The sequence below is a fragment of the Somniosus microcephalus genome, chromosome 1 (assembly GCF_052327205.1).
Source record: "Somniosus microcephalus isolate GS21.2 chromosome 1, FLI_Smic_1.0, whole genome shotgun sequence".
NCBI lineage: Eukaryota > Metazoa > Chordata > Chondrichthyes > Squaliformes > Somniosidae > Somniosus > Somniosus microcephalus.
The window spans coordinates 136063300-136080671 of record NC_140987.1 but is presented as its reverse complement, the minus strand read 5'-3'; the positions used below and the strand labels follow the sequence as shown (position 1 = coordinate 136080671).

Here is a 17372-nt window from a genome sequence, read left to right as displayed (position 1 = left end):
TGCTAATCCTTCCTGGGCGTCAGGCTGGGGCTCCAGCGGCTGGCTCTACAGCTGAGACAGGCAGCGAAAGCGGAGGCAAGCAATAACGGACTGGGAGGGAGCACTCGGGAGACGGCCGGCGCGGCAAGCAGGTCAGCGTTCAGACCTGCAGAGAAAGTCCGGCGGGAACAAGTCTCCAACTGTAAACAAATAAAAATTTAAAAAAAACCAAAGAACGGAAACCGCGGGAAACAGCGTTGTCATCGGCAGCAGCGGCGGGAAAGCGCCATATCTTTGCTGCTGAAAAGAAAAGCGCGGGAAGCGCCATATCTTATCTGAAATGCCTAAGTCTGGCAATATTGATGCTTTTGATAGCGAAATAGAGGATTGGACCACATACGTGGAAAGAGTAGAGGTATATTGCACTGCAAATGGAATAGAAGATGAAAAAAAAGCTTCAGTACTGCTGAACCTAATGGGCACAAAGGCATATGGGCTGTTACAAAATTTAATCACTCCAGCCAAACCAAAGGACAAGAATTTTAAAGAAATTGTTGATACCCTGCAGAAGCACTTAAACCCAACACCGCTGCTGATAGCGGAACGATTCAAATTCTTCAAGAGAAATCAACACAAGAATGAAAGTAACACTGATTATCTAACCGAATTAAGAAAGCTATCAAAGTACTGCCAATTCGGGGCAGGACTAGCAGATTATCTTCGAGACAAATTCGTTTGTCGTCTCTTAAGTGAAGGAACACAAAAAAGGCTGCTTTCTGAAAAAGATTTAACATTGGACAAAGCTTTCAGTATGGCTGTATCATAGGAAGCAGCAGCAAGAGGAGCTGCAGAGATACAACAAAAGACACAGGACTTCGGCACCCATGAAATGACACAGGGTTTCGAAAGATGTTATCGCTGCGGCAGATCCACCCATAACCAGAAGGACTGCTGGTTCAAGGACAAAGCATGCAGGCAATGCGGAAAGATTGGACACATTGCACGGGTATGCCGAGCTGGACAAAATAAATCCACAGACAGAAAAAAAAAAATCAATAAAGGAAAGTACAGGAAGGTAAAAATGATGATGGACAGTAGCTCCGAAGACCAGAAGAGCGATAGCGACTCCGAAAACAAGAGACTAAGCTGTCTCAAATTACATAATGTACTTGCCAAAGATGATTACCAAACCATTTGGGTTACCCTCATGATAGCAGGGTCCCCTGTTAAAATGGAGCTAGATACAGGATCAGCTCTAACCGTAATAAATCGACAGGATTACGAGAGGCTATTTTCGCATATACCTCTAAAAGACACATCCATTATCTTAAAAACATATACGGGGCAGAAAGTATACCCCAAAGGAAAAATAAGGGTGCCTGTTGTATACAACGGCAAAGAAATACAAAAGTTGTATTTATACATTCTACAAGATGGTGGTCCACCGTTGTTGGGGCGTGAATGGATCAGAAAGATACGTTTAGACTGGCACTCCATTCAGGCACTGATGGTGACCAGTAAGAAAATAAACAATGATGACATCATACCTGAACGATTAAAAGACATCTTGGCCAACGCCAAAGAAGTGTTTCAAGAGAAACTAGGAACCTTGAAAGGCATCGCCGCCTCAATAAAAGTGGAAGATGCAGCAATTCCCAATTTTTTTAAAGCAAGACCGGTGCCATACGCAATTCGTCCAGCAGTCGAGGCAGAGCTGGAGAATTTGGAAAAGGCAGGCGTATTATCCAAAATAGATTGGAGTGAGTGGGCAACACCCATCGTTCCAGTCATGAAAAAAGCATTGAATAATGATAAATCTGAAGAACAGAGAAAAATTCGCATCTGTGGAGACTTCAAGGTGACTGTAAACCCGGTCCTTCACACAGTACAGTATCCTCTTCCGAGGATAGAAGATATTTTCGCCTCACTATCCGGAGGGAAACGTTTCACCAGAATTGACTTGGCACAGGCATATCTGCAGATGGAGGTTGAGGAGGCCTCTAAAAAGTATCTCACGATAAACACACACAAAGGCCTGTACCAGTACAATCGACTGGTTTTTGGAGTAGCATCAGCTCCAGCTATCTGGCAAAGAGCTATGGAGCACGTCCTGCAAGGGATTCCGGGGACTCAATGCTACCTAGACGACATCCTTGTAACAGGAGAAAACGACAACGAGCACCTTGCCAATTTGGAGCAGGTGCTCACTAGGCTGAAAGAACGGGGCCTACGAGCAAATCGCCCCAAGTGCGAATTTTTCCAAAATCAGATATCATATTGTGGCCACATAATTAATAAGGAAGGGTTGCATAAGTCACCTGAAAAAATTGAAGCGGTCATAAAAGCCCCAGCACCTGAAAATGTTTCACAATTAAGGTCGTTTCTGGGATTAATAAATTACTATCATAAATTTTTACCGAACTTATCAACTCTTCTACACCCTCTTAATGAACTTCTACAAACAGGAGTGATTTGGAAATGGAACGAAGACTGTAAATGTGCCTTCCATAAATGCAAAGACTTAATCACATCCGAAGAAGTTTTGGCTCATTACAACCCATCACTGCCAATCAGACTGGCGTGCGATGCATCCCCTTACGGCATAGGAGCAGTATTATCCCATAAATTCCCTGGTGGCTCAGAACGGCTGATAGCTTTTGCGTCACGCTCATTAAACTCAGCTGAGCATAACTATGCCCAAATCGACAGGGAAGCACTCAGCCTGGTATGGGGAGTGAAGAAATTCAACCATTACCTACACGGACAAAAATTTACCTTGTTGACTGACCATCAACCCCTCATCTCCATATTCAACCCTAAAAAGGGTGTTCCCATTATGACAGCACAAAGGTTACAGAGGTGGTCCCTTTTTCTAGGGGCACACCAATACAACATAGAATACAAAGGATCAAAACAGCATGGGAATGCTGACGGTTTATCGCGCCTACCATTGCCAACGGTAGAAGAGGCACCTACAGTAGACCCAGTAGAGATGTTCCACTCTACCATAGTGGAATGTCTACCAGTAACAAATTCTGCCATTGAAAGGGAGACGAGAAATGACCCGACTCTCTCACGGGTCTACGATTTAACAGTGAAGGGATGGCCAGCACATGGCGAACCACTGTTGCCAGCATTCTCGCAAAGAAGAGAACAGCTGTCAGTGTGCCGAGGAACCTTGATGTGTGGATCCAGAGTGGCGATTCCACCCAAACTCCAGGATAAAGTGCTAAAGGAGCTTCACGAGGGGCATCTGGGTGGAGTGAAAATGAAGAACCTAGCTAGGGCGTTTGTATGGTGGCCAGGTATCGATGGAGACATCGAAGAAATGACCAAGAGCTGCCTAGGATGCCAGAAGGTCCAAAACGCTCCACCACAAGCCCCTCTACATCCATGGGAGTGGCCCTCATCTCCCTGGCAAAGGGTGCACATCGACTTTGCTGGTCCATTTATGGACTCAATGTTCTTAATCGCGGTTGATGCACACTCCAAGTGGCCGGAGGTAATAAAGATGTCCTCCACCACCACGGAAAAAACCATCACAGTATTAAGGACCATATTTGCCAGGAATGGGCTGCTGGAACAGATATGTTCTGATAATGGACCGCAATTTGTGTCCGAAGAGTTCAGAAAGTTCTTAAAAAACAATGGGGTTAAGCACTACACGTCCGCCCCATACCATCCCGCCACCAATGGATTGGCTGAAAGGTTTGTCCAGACCTTCAAGAAGGCCATAAAGGCCATGGGTAATGAAGACATAAAACTTCAGCACAAGGTGGATAACTTCTTATTCGCATACAGGAATGCAACACATATGGTTACCAACCAAACTCCCGCCATGATGTTCTTCAATAGAAACCTAAGATGCCGGCTGGATTTGGTCAAGCCCAACATCAGAAGGGACGTGGAGAACCGGCAGTTTCAAGGCACGAATGAAAGGCCAACTAGAACCTTCCAGATAGGTCAACAAGTTTTGGCCCGGGACTACCGTACCGAGAAATGGCAGCCTGGAACTATCTGCACACGACTAGGACCACTGATGTATACCGTGGACATCGGAGAAAGCATAATAAGGCGCCATGCTGACCAAATCATAAAGTCATCCGAAAAGGGACAACCTACACCACAACTCTATACATCTAACGATGAAGTAGAGATACCCATATCTACCTCCGATCCGGTGATACCGGAACCCGATGAACCCGACACTAGCATTCAAGCCGAATCAGCCTTGCCAAAAGAACCTACTACACCACCAGAAACTACTACACCCCCGAGGCGTTATCCGGACCGAGTCAGGAAGCCTCCTGAGAGACTGACTTATAATTAATTAACTACAGCAATGTGTATATTATTTTTCTTATAACATGTAATTAATAATTACTTAAAATATGATGTACTGGTTAACTAAAAGGGGAGGAATTGTAGTGTATGTGTCTTTAAGAGCCCCAGGTGTGCTGTAATGCCGGTAATGGCCACTCGGGCTATATAAGCCTGTATATTGTGTATATCCGTTAGCACCCCCCCCCCCAGACTTTGCTTAGTAAACACCTATGAACCAACTCCTGTCTTCAGTGTCTTTATCAACACACGGACACTACAGTGTGCTGGAAGTACCTACACAGGGCAGCCTGAAATATGCCAGCCACCTTGATGTTCTAATTCATTCAGGTTCAGTGCCAAGTATCACACTTGCTTTTCACCAACTGCTTAATCCAGTTTCCAGTGATGGGCTTTGACAGAGTTATGCCTGCAGTGAGACTCAATCCTTCTCCAGGGTATTCAGTGTATGCTGGAGCCTCCCCTCCATGCAACTGTTTCCCCTTTCTTGCTTCAAATTCACCTTACAGCTTGGTCCTGGACCTCACACATAGACTGGAGGAATCCCTTCCATGCATGCCTACAGAGTCCTAAACCAGCAAAGATAACTGTTTGGACAAATATATGTAACAATTTTCATCAATATTTGGGACTTTGCAGTCATTGAAAAATGAAAGATGTATGACCAAAGTTCTCTTTGCCACTTCTTAATGTGGATCTGAAGGATGGTGTGCAGGGTAAAGCTGGCAACCACCAAGAGCCCCAGGATATGAATCAACAATTGGGATAGATGGAGATAAATTATTATTGCCAGTTTAAAAAAATATCGAAGATAAAATCAGAGCCAGTCCAAGCAGTTTTAAATTCAACCCTTTCAATCCCTTATCTCACTCAGATTTTCCCTCCTTCTACTATCTTCAGGTTTTGAAAATCTAAACTTCAGGTCACCTAATCACTACCTCCTGATATACCCATTTTTTTCTTAATCTTTGGTGACCTCCTGCCTTGGCCCTTCACTTTAGCTGTTCAATAATTTAGGAGAAAAGAAGCTACTGTCAGTGCAAAGTAATGTTTTCAAGTATTCTTAACAGGAGTTGACAATGATCCATGAGATAACTATTGCATGCAAATAATACAATTTTTAGATCTAATGATTCATTGACATTAAAGAACACTGCAGAACAAGTAATTACAATAATAATATATTGTAACACTGAAATGCAAACAAATGATCTGTTTTCAACTCAAATGGTTTGCTTCAAATTCACCTTACAGCTTGGTCCTGGACCTCACACATAGACTGGAGGAATCCCTTCCCTACCATCTACAAGGCACAAGTCAGGAGTGTGATGGAATACTCTCCACTTGCCTGGATGAGTGCAGCTCCAACAACACTCAAGAAGCTCGACACCATTCAGGATAAAGCAGCCCGCTTGATTGGCACTCCATCCACCACCTTCAACATTCACTCCCTCCACCACCGGCGCACTGTGGCTGCAGTGTGTACCATCTACAAGATGCACTGCAGCAACTCGCCAAAGCTCCTTCAACAGCACCTTCCAAACCCGCGACCTCTACCACTTAGAAGGACAAGTGCAGCAGACGCATGGGAACATCACCACCTACAAGTTCCCCTCCAAGCCACACACCATCCTGACTTGGACCTGTATCGCCGTTCCTTCACTGTCGCTGGGACAAAATCCTGGAACTCCCTTCCTAACAGCATTGTGGGTGTACCTACACCATATGGACTGCAGCGGTTCAAGAAGGCGGCTCACCACCATCTTCTCAAGGGCAATTAGGGATGGGCACTAAATGCAGGCCTAGCCAGCGACGCCCACATCCCATCAATGAATAAAAAATTTTAAAAAAATTCTAGCAAGCCACATAATTGATTCCATGCTCAATTTCTCATTAAGAGAGGCAAAGTTTCTGTAATGTGTTCAGAAAATTATAGGCTTAATTATAAACACAATGAGATGACAAAGCATTTTGTCCATGTGTATTTTTGTTCTGTCTTTCTTTACAGTATTTTCAGTTAAATTTAGGTTTACTTAAAGAAAGAACCCATCATGAACTGTGTATTTTATGTCATTGTATCCATTCCCAAAGACAAAACAGCTGGCATGAAACCAGTTGGCTTTACTATGTTAATGCTGATTAACTGAAAAGTCATTCATCAGAGGCACGGCCTGCTTTTTTTGTTCTGCAAATGGTTTTGTGTCAAAACCTATTAAATGGATAGTTCCTTGGTCTGCAAACATTCTCTGTCTTTAATTCTAAGTATGATTGGATTATTTGAATTGATTTTGAAATATTTTAAAAAATTCTCTCTCAGCATGTGGGCATCACTGGCAAGGCCGTATTTTATTTTCCATCCTTAGTTGCCGAGTCGTGGTGTGATACAACTGAGTTGCTTGCTAGGCCACTTCAGAGGCTATTACGTTGGTGTGGAACTGGAGTCATATATAGGTGACATCAGGCAAGGTTGACAGAGTTCCTTCCTTAAAGGACATTAGTGAACCAGTTGGGTTTTTACAACAATCTGACAGCTTCATGGTCACTTTTACAGGTATCAGCTTTTTATTTCCAGTTTAAAAAAAACTGAATTCAAATTCTCAAACTGGCATAGTGGGATTTGAACTCACATTCTGATACAAATTTGACTTCATTTGATCCTGGCTAAAATTCAGAGGTGATGGAAAGTATGTCTTGGACAGCCTTGGCAGTTCTTTAAAGGCGACTGAGATTTGGACTTGAGACTCTGTGGGTTGGATGGAACTCCATGGATCAATTATGTTATGAATGCTGATCCAGGTCTAATATTACTGAATTAACATAAGAACATAAGAAATAGGAGCAGGAGTAGGCCAATCGGCCCCACGAGCCTGCTCCACCATTCAATAAGATCATGGCTGATCTGATCCTAACCTCAAATCTTCTATCACTCTCCATCCCACCCGAACCCATGTGATCTCCCGGGAGAGGCGAAAAACCAGATAAAAAACCCAATGGCCAATTTGGGAGAAAAAATCTGGGAAATTCCTCTCCGACCCATCTAGGCTTGTATTGCTTGTTATTTTGTGTATGGAGGAAGTGTAGGTAAAGTTCTGTACACTACTATAATATGCTGCCTTGTCTATTACTACTGCCTATCTGTTATTTAGAATATACCAGTTCTGTAGTTTATAGCCTATATGATGATCTGATAGTGTTTATTCTAATGCTCTCCAAAGTCTAGACGCCACGAGAGGGCTTGTGACATATCCAGTAAGTTAAATACAGTAACAAAGATTTCTATTCGACTCCTGGGTAGTTATATTACCAGATATAATTGTGGATAAAGTCACACTCCAGTTTGCAGGGAGCAGAAGCTTGCTTATGGAAGGGATCTTTGGTGCAGAGCCTCAGAGAAATAAGTGAGTAAAACCCAAAATATTTTTTTAAAAACTTGTCTTAGGGCATTGCTCTCTGTCTTACTTTGCTGCTTCTGATGCGTCTCTTAGTTCTTCATCCAATCTGCAGAAAAGATGAATAATAATGATAATTAAAAAGAAAACAGTTTGAGATCATTGCAAAGTAAAACAATATTATCTTTAACATGCTGCTAAGCCTGATGCAAGTCTCAAAATGAAGAGATTTTGAGCTCTTTTATACTGTAAAATAACTACTGTTTTCAACTCAGAATGCCCTCAACAGCTTTCACCTGTCATTGTTTGACAATATTCAATATACGGAAACACAGATACCTTCACAGCAGAACTATGCATGACAGCGAGACAGTTTTTCAAAAATCACATGCTTATTATAGAAAGCTGAAAGTGCAGCCGCCTTGTCAGATATTGTTAATATTCAGCATTTAGTAACCTGGCAAAGCGAAAGACATTCATTCTGGGTAAAAGAAGGAAAACCTGTTATTTAAAGAGATCTAAAAACTTGATCTCAACAGTCCTGGCTTGATAAAGGGAAAAAAGCCAGTGCATATCTGATGTCAGCTGGGCTGGCAATAGCAGTCCAAAAATTGGCCTCCGTATCCCTGAACTAGAGAAGGAAAAATGTCAGACAAAGTTCCCACTCCTGATCAGTATTCAGTGACCCCTACTAACAAGTGCCTACTCGGAACATCAGTTTTAGGTTTGGGTGTGATGTCCCTATGGTGAAATAGCCTCCTGACCATCACTGCCTGGGCTTAAACATGGCCCCTTGGGCAAACCATCAGAGGTCAATATATATCTGACTTCATTCGATCCTGGCTCAAATTCAGGAGCGATGGAAAGTGTGTCTTTGACAGGCTTGTGGCAGTTCTTTATAGGCCATCAAGATAAGAACTTGGGACTCTGTGGATTGGATGAATCCTCATGTATCCATTATGTTACCAATGCTGATCCAGGTCTAATATTACTGAGAGAATTAGGGGAGGCTTGTATTGTTTGTTACTTTGTGTATGGAGAAGGTGTAGGTAAAGTTCTGTAGACTACCATAATGTGCTGCACTGTCCATTGCTACTGCTTATCAGTTATTTTTTAATAAACCTGTTTCATCTGGCCCTTATCACCAAATCTCGCTTTGAGCAGCTCACCTTGTTCCACCCCACTCACCTCTTCTTCAAAATCCAGGTTTTCTACTGCCCACCCACCCAAGAACTACGCCAAATTTCTTACTGAGATATTCTCACTGATTTTCTCCCTCAACCTCAGCACTGAGCAACTTCTCCCTTTAACCTCTCCCTCCATATAAAGTGTCCTACCCATATTCACTGCCAGGCCCTCGCCCTTGCCATCACACATGGCCTTTCCATTCCCATGGTCTCAATCACATACAAGGCCATCTCTGATCTCTTCCTTGTATCCATCACCACTCACAACCCTTTCCACCTCCACTTCTTTCTTTATCCTCCCCTAGAAAAAAATTCTCCCCAAAAGTCACTTAAAACGGCACTTTCAAACTCTCAAATGTCTAGCCTTTGGCCTTTCATTCCCCACAACATTTCTGCGGGTGAGGCTGGAAGCCTCTTTTTTTTTAAAACTGCATGTGGACACAATTCGTAAAACCCAGCAGTCAAAGCAAGATGGGGACTGCTAGATCCAGGAGTTAAGTGGCTTTTTAACCTACCCCCTACCTAACCCAACCCCCGTGATCGGGGACCCACTCACGAGGCATCCGATCAACCCCCCCAAGCCTCCCCCCAATGATGATGCTGAGGCCAGCCATGATCCTCCGGTGGCCAACCCCAATCTTCTCTTCACCCACCCCGATCATTTGGCCCCAATCTCTGCCCCCCCGCCCACCCCCCGACCAATCCTTTTAACAGCATGGCCCGACCCCCGATTGCTGGCTGACTCCCCCCACCCCCCGATCCTTTCCCAGGTCCGATCCCTGATCCTTTCTCTCCTCGATCGTCTGTCCCCCCCCCCCCGATCGTCTGCCCAGCCCCCAATTGTCTACCACCTCCCTGATCGTCTGTCCCCCCACCCCCCGATCGTCTGCCCAGCCCCCAATTGTCTACCACCTCCCCGATTGTCTGTACACCCACCCCGCCGATTGTCTGCCCAGCCCCTCCCCCTGATCCTCTCTCACCCATCCCCACACCCCAATCCATTTAAAAGCCTGGCCCGGCCCTCACGCCCTCCCCCTTCTTCCTCTGTTCAGCCGAAGGCCTATCCACCCCGCAGCCAGCCAGCCTCTCAATCTGGCTGGCTGCGGGCAGGAAACTGAGGCCTCACATGCAAATCATGCCATTAAAGTTGGCAGGGCCTGTGGGAAAGCCAGCCTCCCGGGTTTCCCGACCGCCTTGGAGCCCCCGCTCCCAACCTGCCTTCCTCCACAAAATGCCAGCCATTGTCTTTGGCCCCCTCCACAAACTCCATTCCCTAGCCACCAATTCCATCACCCTCCCTGGCCACTGTCTCAGGCTGAACCAGACTGTTCGCAACTGCGGCGTCCTATGTGACCCTGAGGTGAGCTTCCGACCTCATATCCTCGCCATTACAAACACCACCTCCTTCCACCACCATAATATCACTCATCTCCGCCCTTGCCTCAGCCAATTTGCTGCTGAAACCTTCATCTACGCTTTTGTTACCTCCAGGCTCGACTATTCCAATGCTCTCCTGGCCGGCCTCCCATCTTCCACCCTCCATAAACCGGAGTTCATCCAAAACTCTGCTGCCTGTATCCTAATTCTCACCATGTTCCGTTCACCCATCACCTCTGTGCTTGTTGACCTACATTGGCTCCCAGTCCACCAATGCACCAATTTTAAAATTCTCATCCTCATGTTCAAATCCCTCCATGGCCTCACCTCTCCCTCTCTGTAATCTCCGCCAGCTCTACAATGCTTTGAGATCTCTTCACTCCTCCAATTCTGGCCTCTTGTGCATCCCCCACTTCCTTTGCCCCACCATTGGCGGCCGTGCCTTCAGCTGTCTAGGCCCCAAGGTCTGGAATTTCCTCTTCAAACCTGTTTGTGTCTCCACTTCTTTTTCCTCCTTCAAGACACTGCTTAAAACCTACCTAGTTGACCAAGGTCACCTGTCCTAATGTCTCCTTCTTTGGCTCAGTGTCAATTTCTGTGTGCTCCTGTGAAATGCATTGGGACGATTTACTACATTAAAGGCGCTATATAAATTCAAGTTGTTGCTGTTGATGTTGTCCGTCAGTGACTATGAAGCTATGTTCCAGTATTACTCACACTTCAATGAGAATAGAGGTAAGGGGACAGGAGAAAGACAGAAGATCAGCACATTCAAGCAAAAATAGCTATTGTTGAGATCACCCAACAGCAATAGGTTAGTTTTCTGCAAAGGAGGGCAGTGCTACAGCCTGTAACATGGCTTGAAATACCATAATTTACCTCATCCTTCTTTTTATACACTTTTCTTCTTCATACCTTATAGGAAATAAGTCATTAAACCAAAGTTAGGAAATAAAAAATCTCTGTCACAAAATAGACATGCAGGCAGAAGAAATCACCTCTAGGACATCAGTGGAAATGAATGACAGCATATTAAAAAATCAACAAGAGGTGTTGGTTTGGACATTGATAAGAACTTTTGAAAAGTGAAGTCATCACAGAACATCCTACTGGAGTACAAGACAACCATTAGTCCAACACATTGAAGTGTGCTCTAATAATTGTTCTGTACTGCAGTTCTACAAAAAATGTCTAGGCTTTACATCTTAAAAGTGAAAATTCAAGCACTCGATAACAAATATTTATTTCAGAGCAAATTTCTATGGTATCTGATAGAGATTTTTAAATTTGAAAATTTGATACTTAAACAAGCACTGGGGCTCAATGGAAAGATTTTCATTTGCTAGGTGATTACCAACAGTGTTCACAATCAATAGTGAAATTAGATTTCATTAGGAGATTTTTTGTCTTTTAATCTTTTGACTTTTAAAACAAAATTGTAATTATCATTATTGAGAACTGGCGTGCAGAACCAAGGTTCACAGTGGTACAGCTGCAGGTTGCATTCCTTGAAACCGGACAAGGAAATGTTGTGGACTGTGACACGTTGTCACAGTCTTTCTAAAGTTAATTAAGGAGTTCTATATGTATTTTGTATACCTAACTCCCAAATTGTTGGGGAAGGAGTTGGCTGAATTAGGTTTGCTTTCACTAGAGATTTACTAAAAATCTTGTAGCTTGGTGAATCCCTATATTTTAAGGAGAAAGAAACAAACAAATTGCGTGGAATAAGCAAGGTGCAGGAAACTATCTTTTAACCGGCACCCAGATATCCGGAAATCTCTCTTAACCGGCAAAATTCAGGAGTAGGTTCAGTAAGTTTTACTATATATTAGCTGGAGTGCCTGGCGGTGCCGAGGGTTTTTTTGAGGGCATGTTGTTATGAAAAAAGTAGAAATAATTTTTATTATATATATAAATGAGTTTGTCTGTCTGTCTGTGTGGGAAGGAGAGAGAGAGAGAGGGAAAGAGAGAGAGAGAGAGGAAAGAGAGAGGGGAAGGAGAGAGAGAGAAAGGGGGAAGGAGAGAGAGAGGGGGAGAAGGAGAGAGAGAGAGAGACTGGGGGGAAGAGAGAGAGAGAGAGGCGTGGGAGCGAGAGAGAGACTGGGGGGGGAAGAGAGAGAGAGAGACTGGGGGGGAGAGAGAGAGAGAGAGAGAGAGACTGGGGGGAGAAGAGAGAGACGGGGGGGAGAGAGAGAGAAAGAGAGACTGGGGAGCGAGAGAGAGAGAGACTGGGGGGGAAGAGAGAGAGACTTGGGGGGGAGAGAGAGAGAGGGGGGGGAGAAGAGAGAGAGAGACTGGGGGAGAAGAGAGAGACGGGGGGGGAAGAGAGAGAGAGAGAGAGAGAGAGAGAGGGGCCCGGAGTCCCCGTGCGTGGGGTAGCGCCTGAGGCCCAGCCCGAGTCACCCCAGCTGAGCTCGCGCTGCGGCACGCCGACCGAGTCACCGGACAACAAACACCGTCCTCACCTGTGACAATTAGCCGCAGCTTGCTTTTCGCTGGTCGGAGAGGAAGGAGGGAATGGCGCCTGATGGCCGCGAGAGGTGTGTGAGGTCGGCAGGAAGTTCCCTCATCCTCTCTCTCTCCCTCCCCCTCTCTCTCCCACCCCCTCTCTCTCTCCCTCCCCCTCTCTCTCCCACCCCCTCTCTCTCCCTGCCCCTCCCTCCCCGCTCGTTCTCCCTTCCTCTCCCTCTCCCTCCCCCTGTCTCTCCCTCCCCCCTGTCTCTCCCTCCTTTGCCATTTTGTGAGGTCGGTGGGAAGTTCCCTCACCCTCTCTCTCTCCCTGCCCCTTTCTCTCCACTCTCTCTCTCCGCTCTCTCTCCCCCTCCCTCCCCACTCTCTCTCCCCCTCCCCCTCTCCCCTCCCCTGTTTCTCCCTCCTTTCCAGTACCAGAACGGAGTCAGTCCGACACCTGGAGGCCAGGTGCCCATCGCTCCGAAGCGAGCCCGGGGTTCCCTCATCGTTAACGTGGCGGGCCTTTGGACCCGGTTGGCCGGGCGGCAGACGATCGCCTTTCACTGCGGACTCCCGTGTCCGATTTCGGTCAGGGACGGCTCAGAGAGAGAGGGAGGGAAGGAGAGAGAGAGAGAGAGAGAGAGAGACTGGGGGGAGAAGAGAGAGACGGGGGGGAAGAGAGAGAGAGAGAGAGAGAGAGAGAGAGAGACTGGGGGGGAAAGGAGAGAGAGAGAGAGAGAAATTTCTTTAGCTGCAGGCCCGGCCGGTCTGTAATGGCTGCCACTCACCTCAGGATTGGTCAACCGCTATTTTGAACATTTTTTTAAAAGTAAAGACGCCTATGACACTCCCCTGATTGGTCAAATACGCCTATGACACTCCCCTGATTGGTCAAATACGCCTATGACACTCCCCTGATTGGTCAACCGCTAATTAGCGGATTTTGTATGTTTTTTAAACTTTTAAAAAAAAGTAAATATGCCTAGGATACCCTCCTAGTCATAACTTTTCTTTTGATATAACATATGTGTAGGTACGCCCTATAACTTTTGAGTGATGCCCGGACAGACAGACACCACTATCCTTTCATATATATAGATAGATAGATGATTAGTGGCCATGTAACCGGGGTTCCTGGATCTGTGGCCTTGTAAATGGGGTTCCTGCACCTGTGGCCGTGTAAATGGGGTTCCTGCACCTGTGGCCGTGTAAATGGGGTTCCTGCACCTGTGGCCGTGTAAATGGGGTTCCTGCACCTGTGGCCATGTAAATGGGGTTCCTGCACCTGTGGCCGTGTAAATGGGGTTCCTGCACCTGTGGCCGTGTAAATGGGGTTCCTGCACCTGTGGCCGTGTAAATGGGGTTCCTGCACCTGTGGCCGTGCAACATGAACTCCTGGATCTGTGGCTGTGTAACCGGGGCTCCTGCACCTGTGGCCGTGTACGGGGCTCTCGTACCTTGGTAAGTATACCTCTCTATAATCCGGACATTTTAATCAACCGGCACCACACCGGTCTTGTCGGTGCCGGATAAAAAAGAGTTTCCTGTAGTCTCTGAACAAAGTTAATTGAAAAATGCAAGAGGCTACATGAACCCAAAAAGCAAAGGAACCAACTCCAACAAGTGATTATAAAAAAAGGCAATTTCATCATATAGACTGGTCGTTTATGAGGTGAAGTAAGATAGTTCAATTGGTTAAGAGAACAATTTTGCATTTCACAGACTATCCACAGTGATCTTTTCTGTTCCCTACATTATTCTGATGGGTATACAATTGGTGAAATAAGTAAATCTCTGTTTCACTGTTTTTAATGATTCACAATAACATGTGCAAATCAATAAATTGTGTGCTATTAAAATCCTAGCAAAGTGTTCAAGAGAAGTTAAAAAAAAATGTTTGCAGTTGATATATGATTAAATCAGTTTATATTTATGGTACAGAGGTACTTTGGGAAATTATTCTGAACATTCAGAGCCCCTCCCTCTTACTAGTGAGACCACCCCAATGTTAACATACCTGTGCTGTCTTTGGAACTCTGGACTGGGGGTGGGGGTGGGGGGTGAAGTGCGGGGAGTATATATCTATATAATATATTGCAGTGTAGTGAGGAATGTATTATACACTCACTTAATGGCTTTTGTATACCTGCCTAATTCCTGCTAGTCTTGTGGGGAAAGTAGTGTGTATGGTGCCGTCACGGTATTAGTGCTTTCATGCGATCCAATAATCTAACTGAAATTCACTGAATCATAAAGATTACAGCACAGAAAGAGGCCATTTGACCCACTGTGCTTGTGTTGGTTTCCAGCTCTTCAACTAGAGTATGTACTCTGACTGCATCCTTATAGAGCTTGATGGACATTTTCTCATTTCCTATGAATACTTTTCAGGTATGCGATGGTGTTTTATATAGCATGTTTAAAATAGAAATTTTCCCAAGGTGCTTCACAAGGAAAAACAGAGCATGAGCCAAAGGAGAGATTCAGAGGGGTGACCAATAGCTTGGTCAAAGAAGTATATTTTAAGAAGGGTCCTGAATTTTGAGATTATGCTGTATCATAAAAGTTGTTTTTCAATATTTTCATTTAAGTTAGTCTAACTATAGAAGACGACTCATTTTTCTTACCTCCCAGAGTAGGAACTCTTGGTACTAATCTCAGAATTACCATTTATGCGCGTGAACTGATGCTTGCAAAACAGTATGATTGCCACCATCTCCTAGCAGAAAGGTAATCTCACTCCTGTCTCTCAAATAACTTCCGCCATATTCCATCTTATAAATGAATTCCTGTTAATCTATAGGTAAACAGGACCCTTGGGAGTGTTTAGATTTTCCTGCACCATTCCGTAATCCTGCACCCAGAAAGTCGGGGGGGGGGAGAAATTCGATATCGCCCCGTTTGGGGCGCAATTATCGGCCGGGCGCAAAGTTTAGCGCCTGGCGCTAATTATTGCCTCGGACTGCAAACTTGGCTTCTATCGCCCCTGGAGGTGATTGGAGCACTAAATCAGGCGCTACACACCTGTCTTAAGGTGCAAAGGCCGAGGAGCGAGGCGCTAACTCAGAGCGCGGGCGAAGCTCAGGTGATGTCAGTTAGCAATGGAACAGAGACACACTGGCGTCGGCCAGTTCTTAAAGGGGATGGTCGATCTTGCTCTCCAGCCACACCCTGCTCATTGCAGGCTTGTATCTCGTCATGGACAGACCGGTGCCTAAACTTTCCAGCCAAGGACTACGGAGAGGGTCAGGGAACGAGCTCAGCGCTTCAGCGAGCGGGCCTTGGAGGCTTTGGTTGGCGCAGTGGAGCGCTGAAGAGCTATACTGTACCCTGAGGGTGGCAGGAGGCCATTGCTGCGCGACTACAGAAGAGTGTGCAGGGAGGTGGTTCAGCACGTCTCCTCCAGGAGCATGGTGCCCAGGACCCATATACAATGTCGCAAAAAGTTCAACGACCTCACTCGGGTCATCAGGGTGAGTGGCTGCTTTTCAATACATCTCCATCCCCCCATCTCAACCTCACTCTATGGCCCAAGGGTTTTAAAACCCCAATGCCCAACACTCATCCAAGACCTAAGGCCATCTCATAAAACACACATGCACATTCCACACCTTGCATACATTAAGGGCTATTCAACTATGGGAGGCACATCAGGCAAGACCACGGCTGCATACAGTAAGGGCTATTCAAATGTAGGAGGCACATCAGGCAAGACCATGGCTGCATACAGTAAGGGCTATTCAAATATGGGAGGCACATCAGGCAAGACCATGGCTGCATATTTACTGAGACACCGTCCTTTTTCTTGCAGGCCAAGCTATCTCACAACAGGAGACAGCAGCAACGGATGGGTGGAGGGCCGCCTCAGCTGCAACCCCTCAGCGATCTTGAGGTGCGCGTCCACAGGATTGTGGCAAGCCAGGTGATCGGTCCCGTCATCCCTGGAGAGGCCGACCCCGTTCGGGACAGCAATGGTAAGGTCATCAGCTTTCTCTCCTCTCTCATTCCACTTGTCCCTCACAGCACCAGCCTTTTACACTTTCAATCCAACTTACTCCTTCCTCCCTTACTGCCCCCCTGTCCTCACACTAAAGCCACTCTTGTACCTCCCTGCTTTCAGATGGTGATTCACCAGCTGAGGAGACGGGCCTTCAAGCTGCCAGTGGGAGTGAAGCCGCAGGCGAGGAGGAAGAGGAAGCCAGAGCCTCAGCGCCAACCTCTCCCAAGGAAGCCCATGCCCACACAGGGACCACTTCTTCCCTGGAGGGGAGCAGGGGGGAAGGGTCTCATGAGGGTGAAGCTCCGGGACCTAGCAGGCTGCAGCAATGCGATGGGAGTAGGGAAGCTCGGGGGCCTTCTCCCCAGAGGGAGAGTAGGCCAGCGAATCGTGCTGCACTGGACGCAGAGGAGCAGCTGCTCATCGCTGAAATGAACACCCAGGCGGTGGACATGCACACTGAGCTCATGGGTACAGTGGGAAGGGTGCCCGAAAGCATTGATGCACTGGCAAGGAGTATGGAGCACAACGCTGCAGCACAGGCGGATGCCATGCAAATGCTTAGTGTTGCAATTCAGTCACTAGCTGCCGTGATCCAATCTCAGAATGGTCTCAGATTGAGGCCACGCAAGCACTGACTGCTGCCAC

The 17372-nt window shown here is 46.2% G+C and overlaps 1 protein-coding gene across 11 annotated transcripts in view; it reads right to left on the bottom strand.

Moving 5' to 3' along the window:
* The window catches only part of LOC147124368 (protein prune homolog 2-like), a 716966-nt gene that overhangs the window by 14616 nt on the left and 684978 nt on the right, over positions 1-17372 (bottom strand). For 8 of the 11 annotated variants that reach the window (XM_085985968.1, XM_085985885.1, XM_085985895.1 and 5 more), the window contains 2 exons: positions 11153-11188; positions 7780-7818 (listed from right to left, as the gene is read on the bottom strand). In XM_085985968.1, the coding sequence (XP_085842094.1) occupies positions 11166-11188 (23 nt within the window). In that variant the 3' untranslated portion in view covers positions 7780-7818; positions 11153-11165. The remainder of the gene's footprint in view (positions 1-7779; positions 7819-11152; positions 11189-17372) is intronic. The other 3 variants (XM_085985927.1, XM_085985959.1, XM_085985947.1) reach the window with 1 other exon arrangement.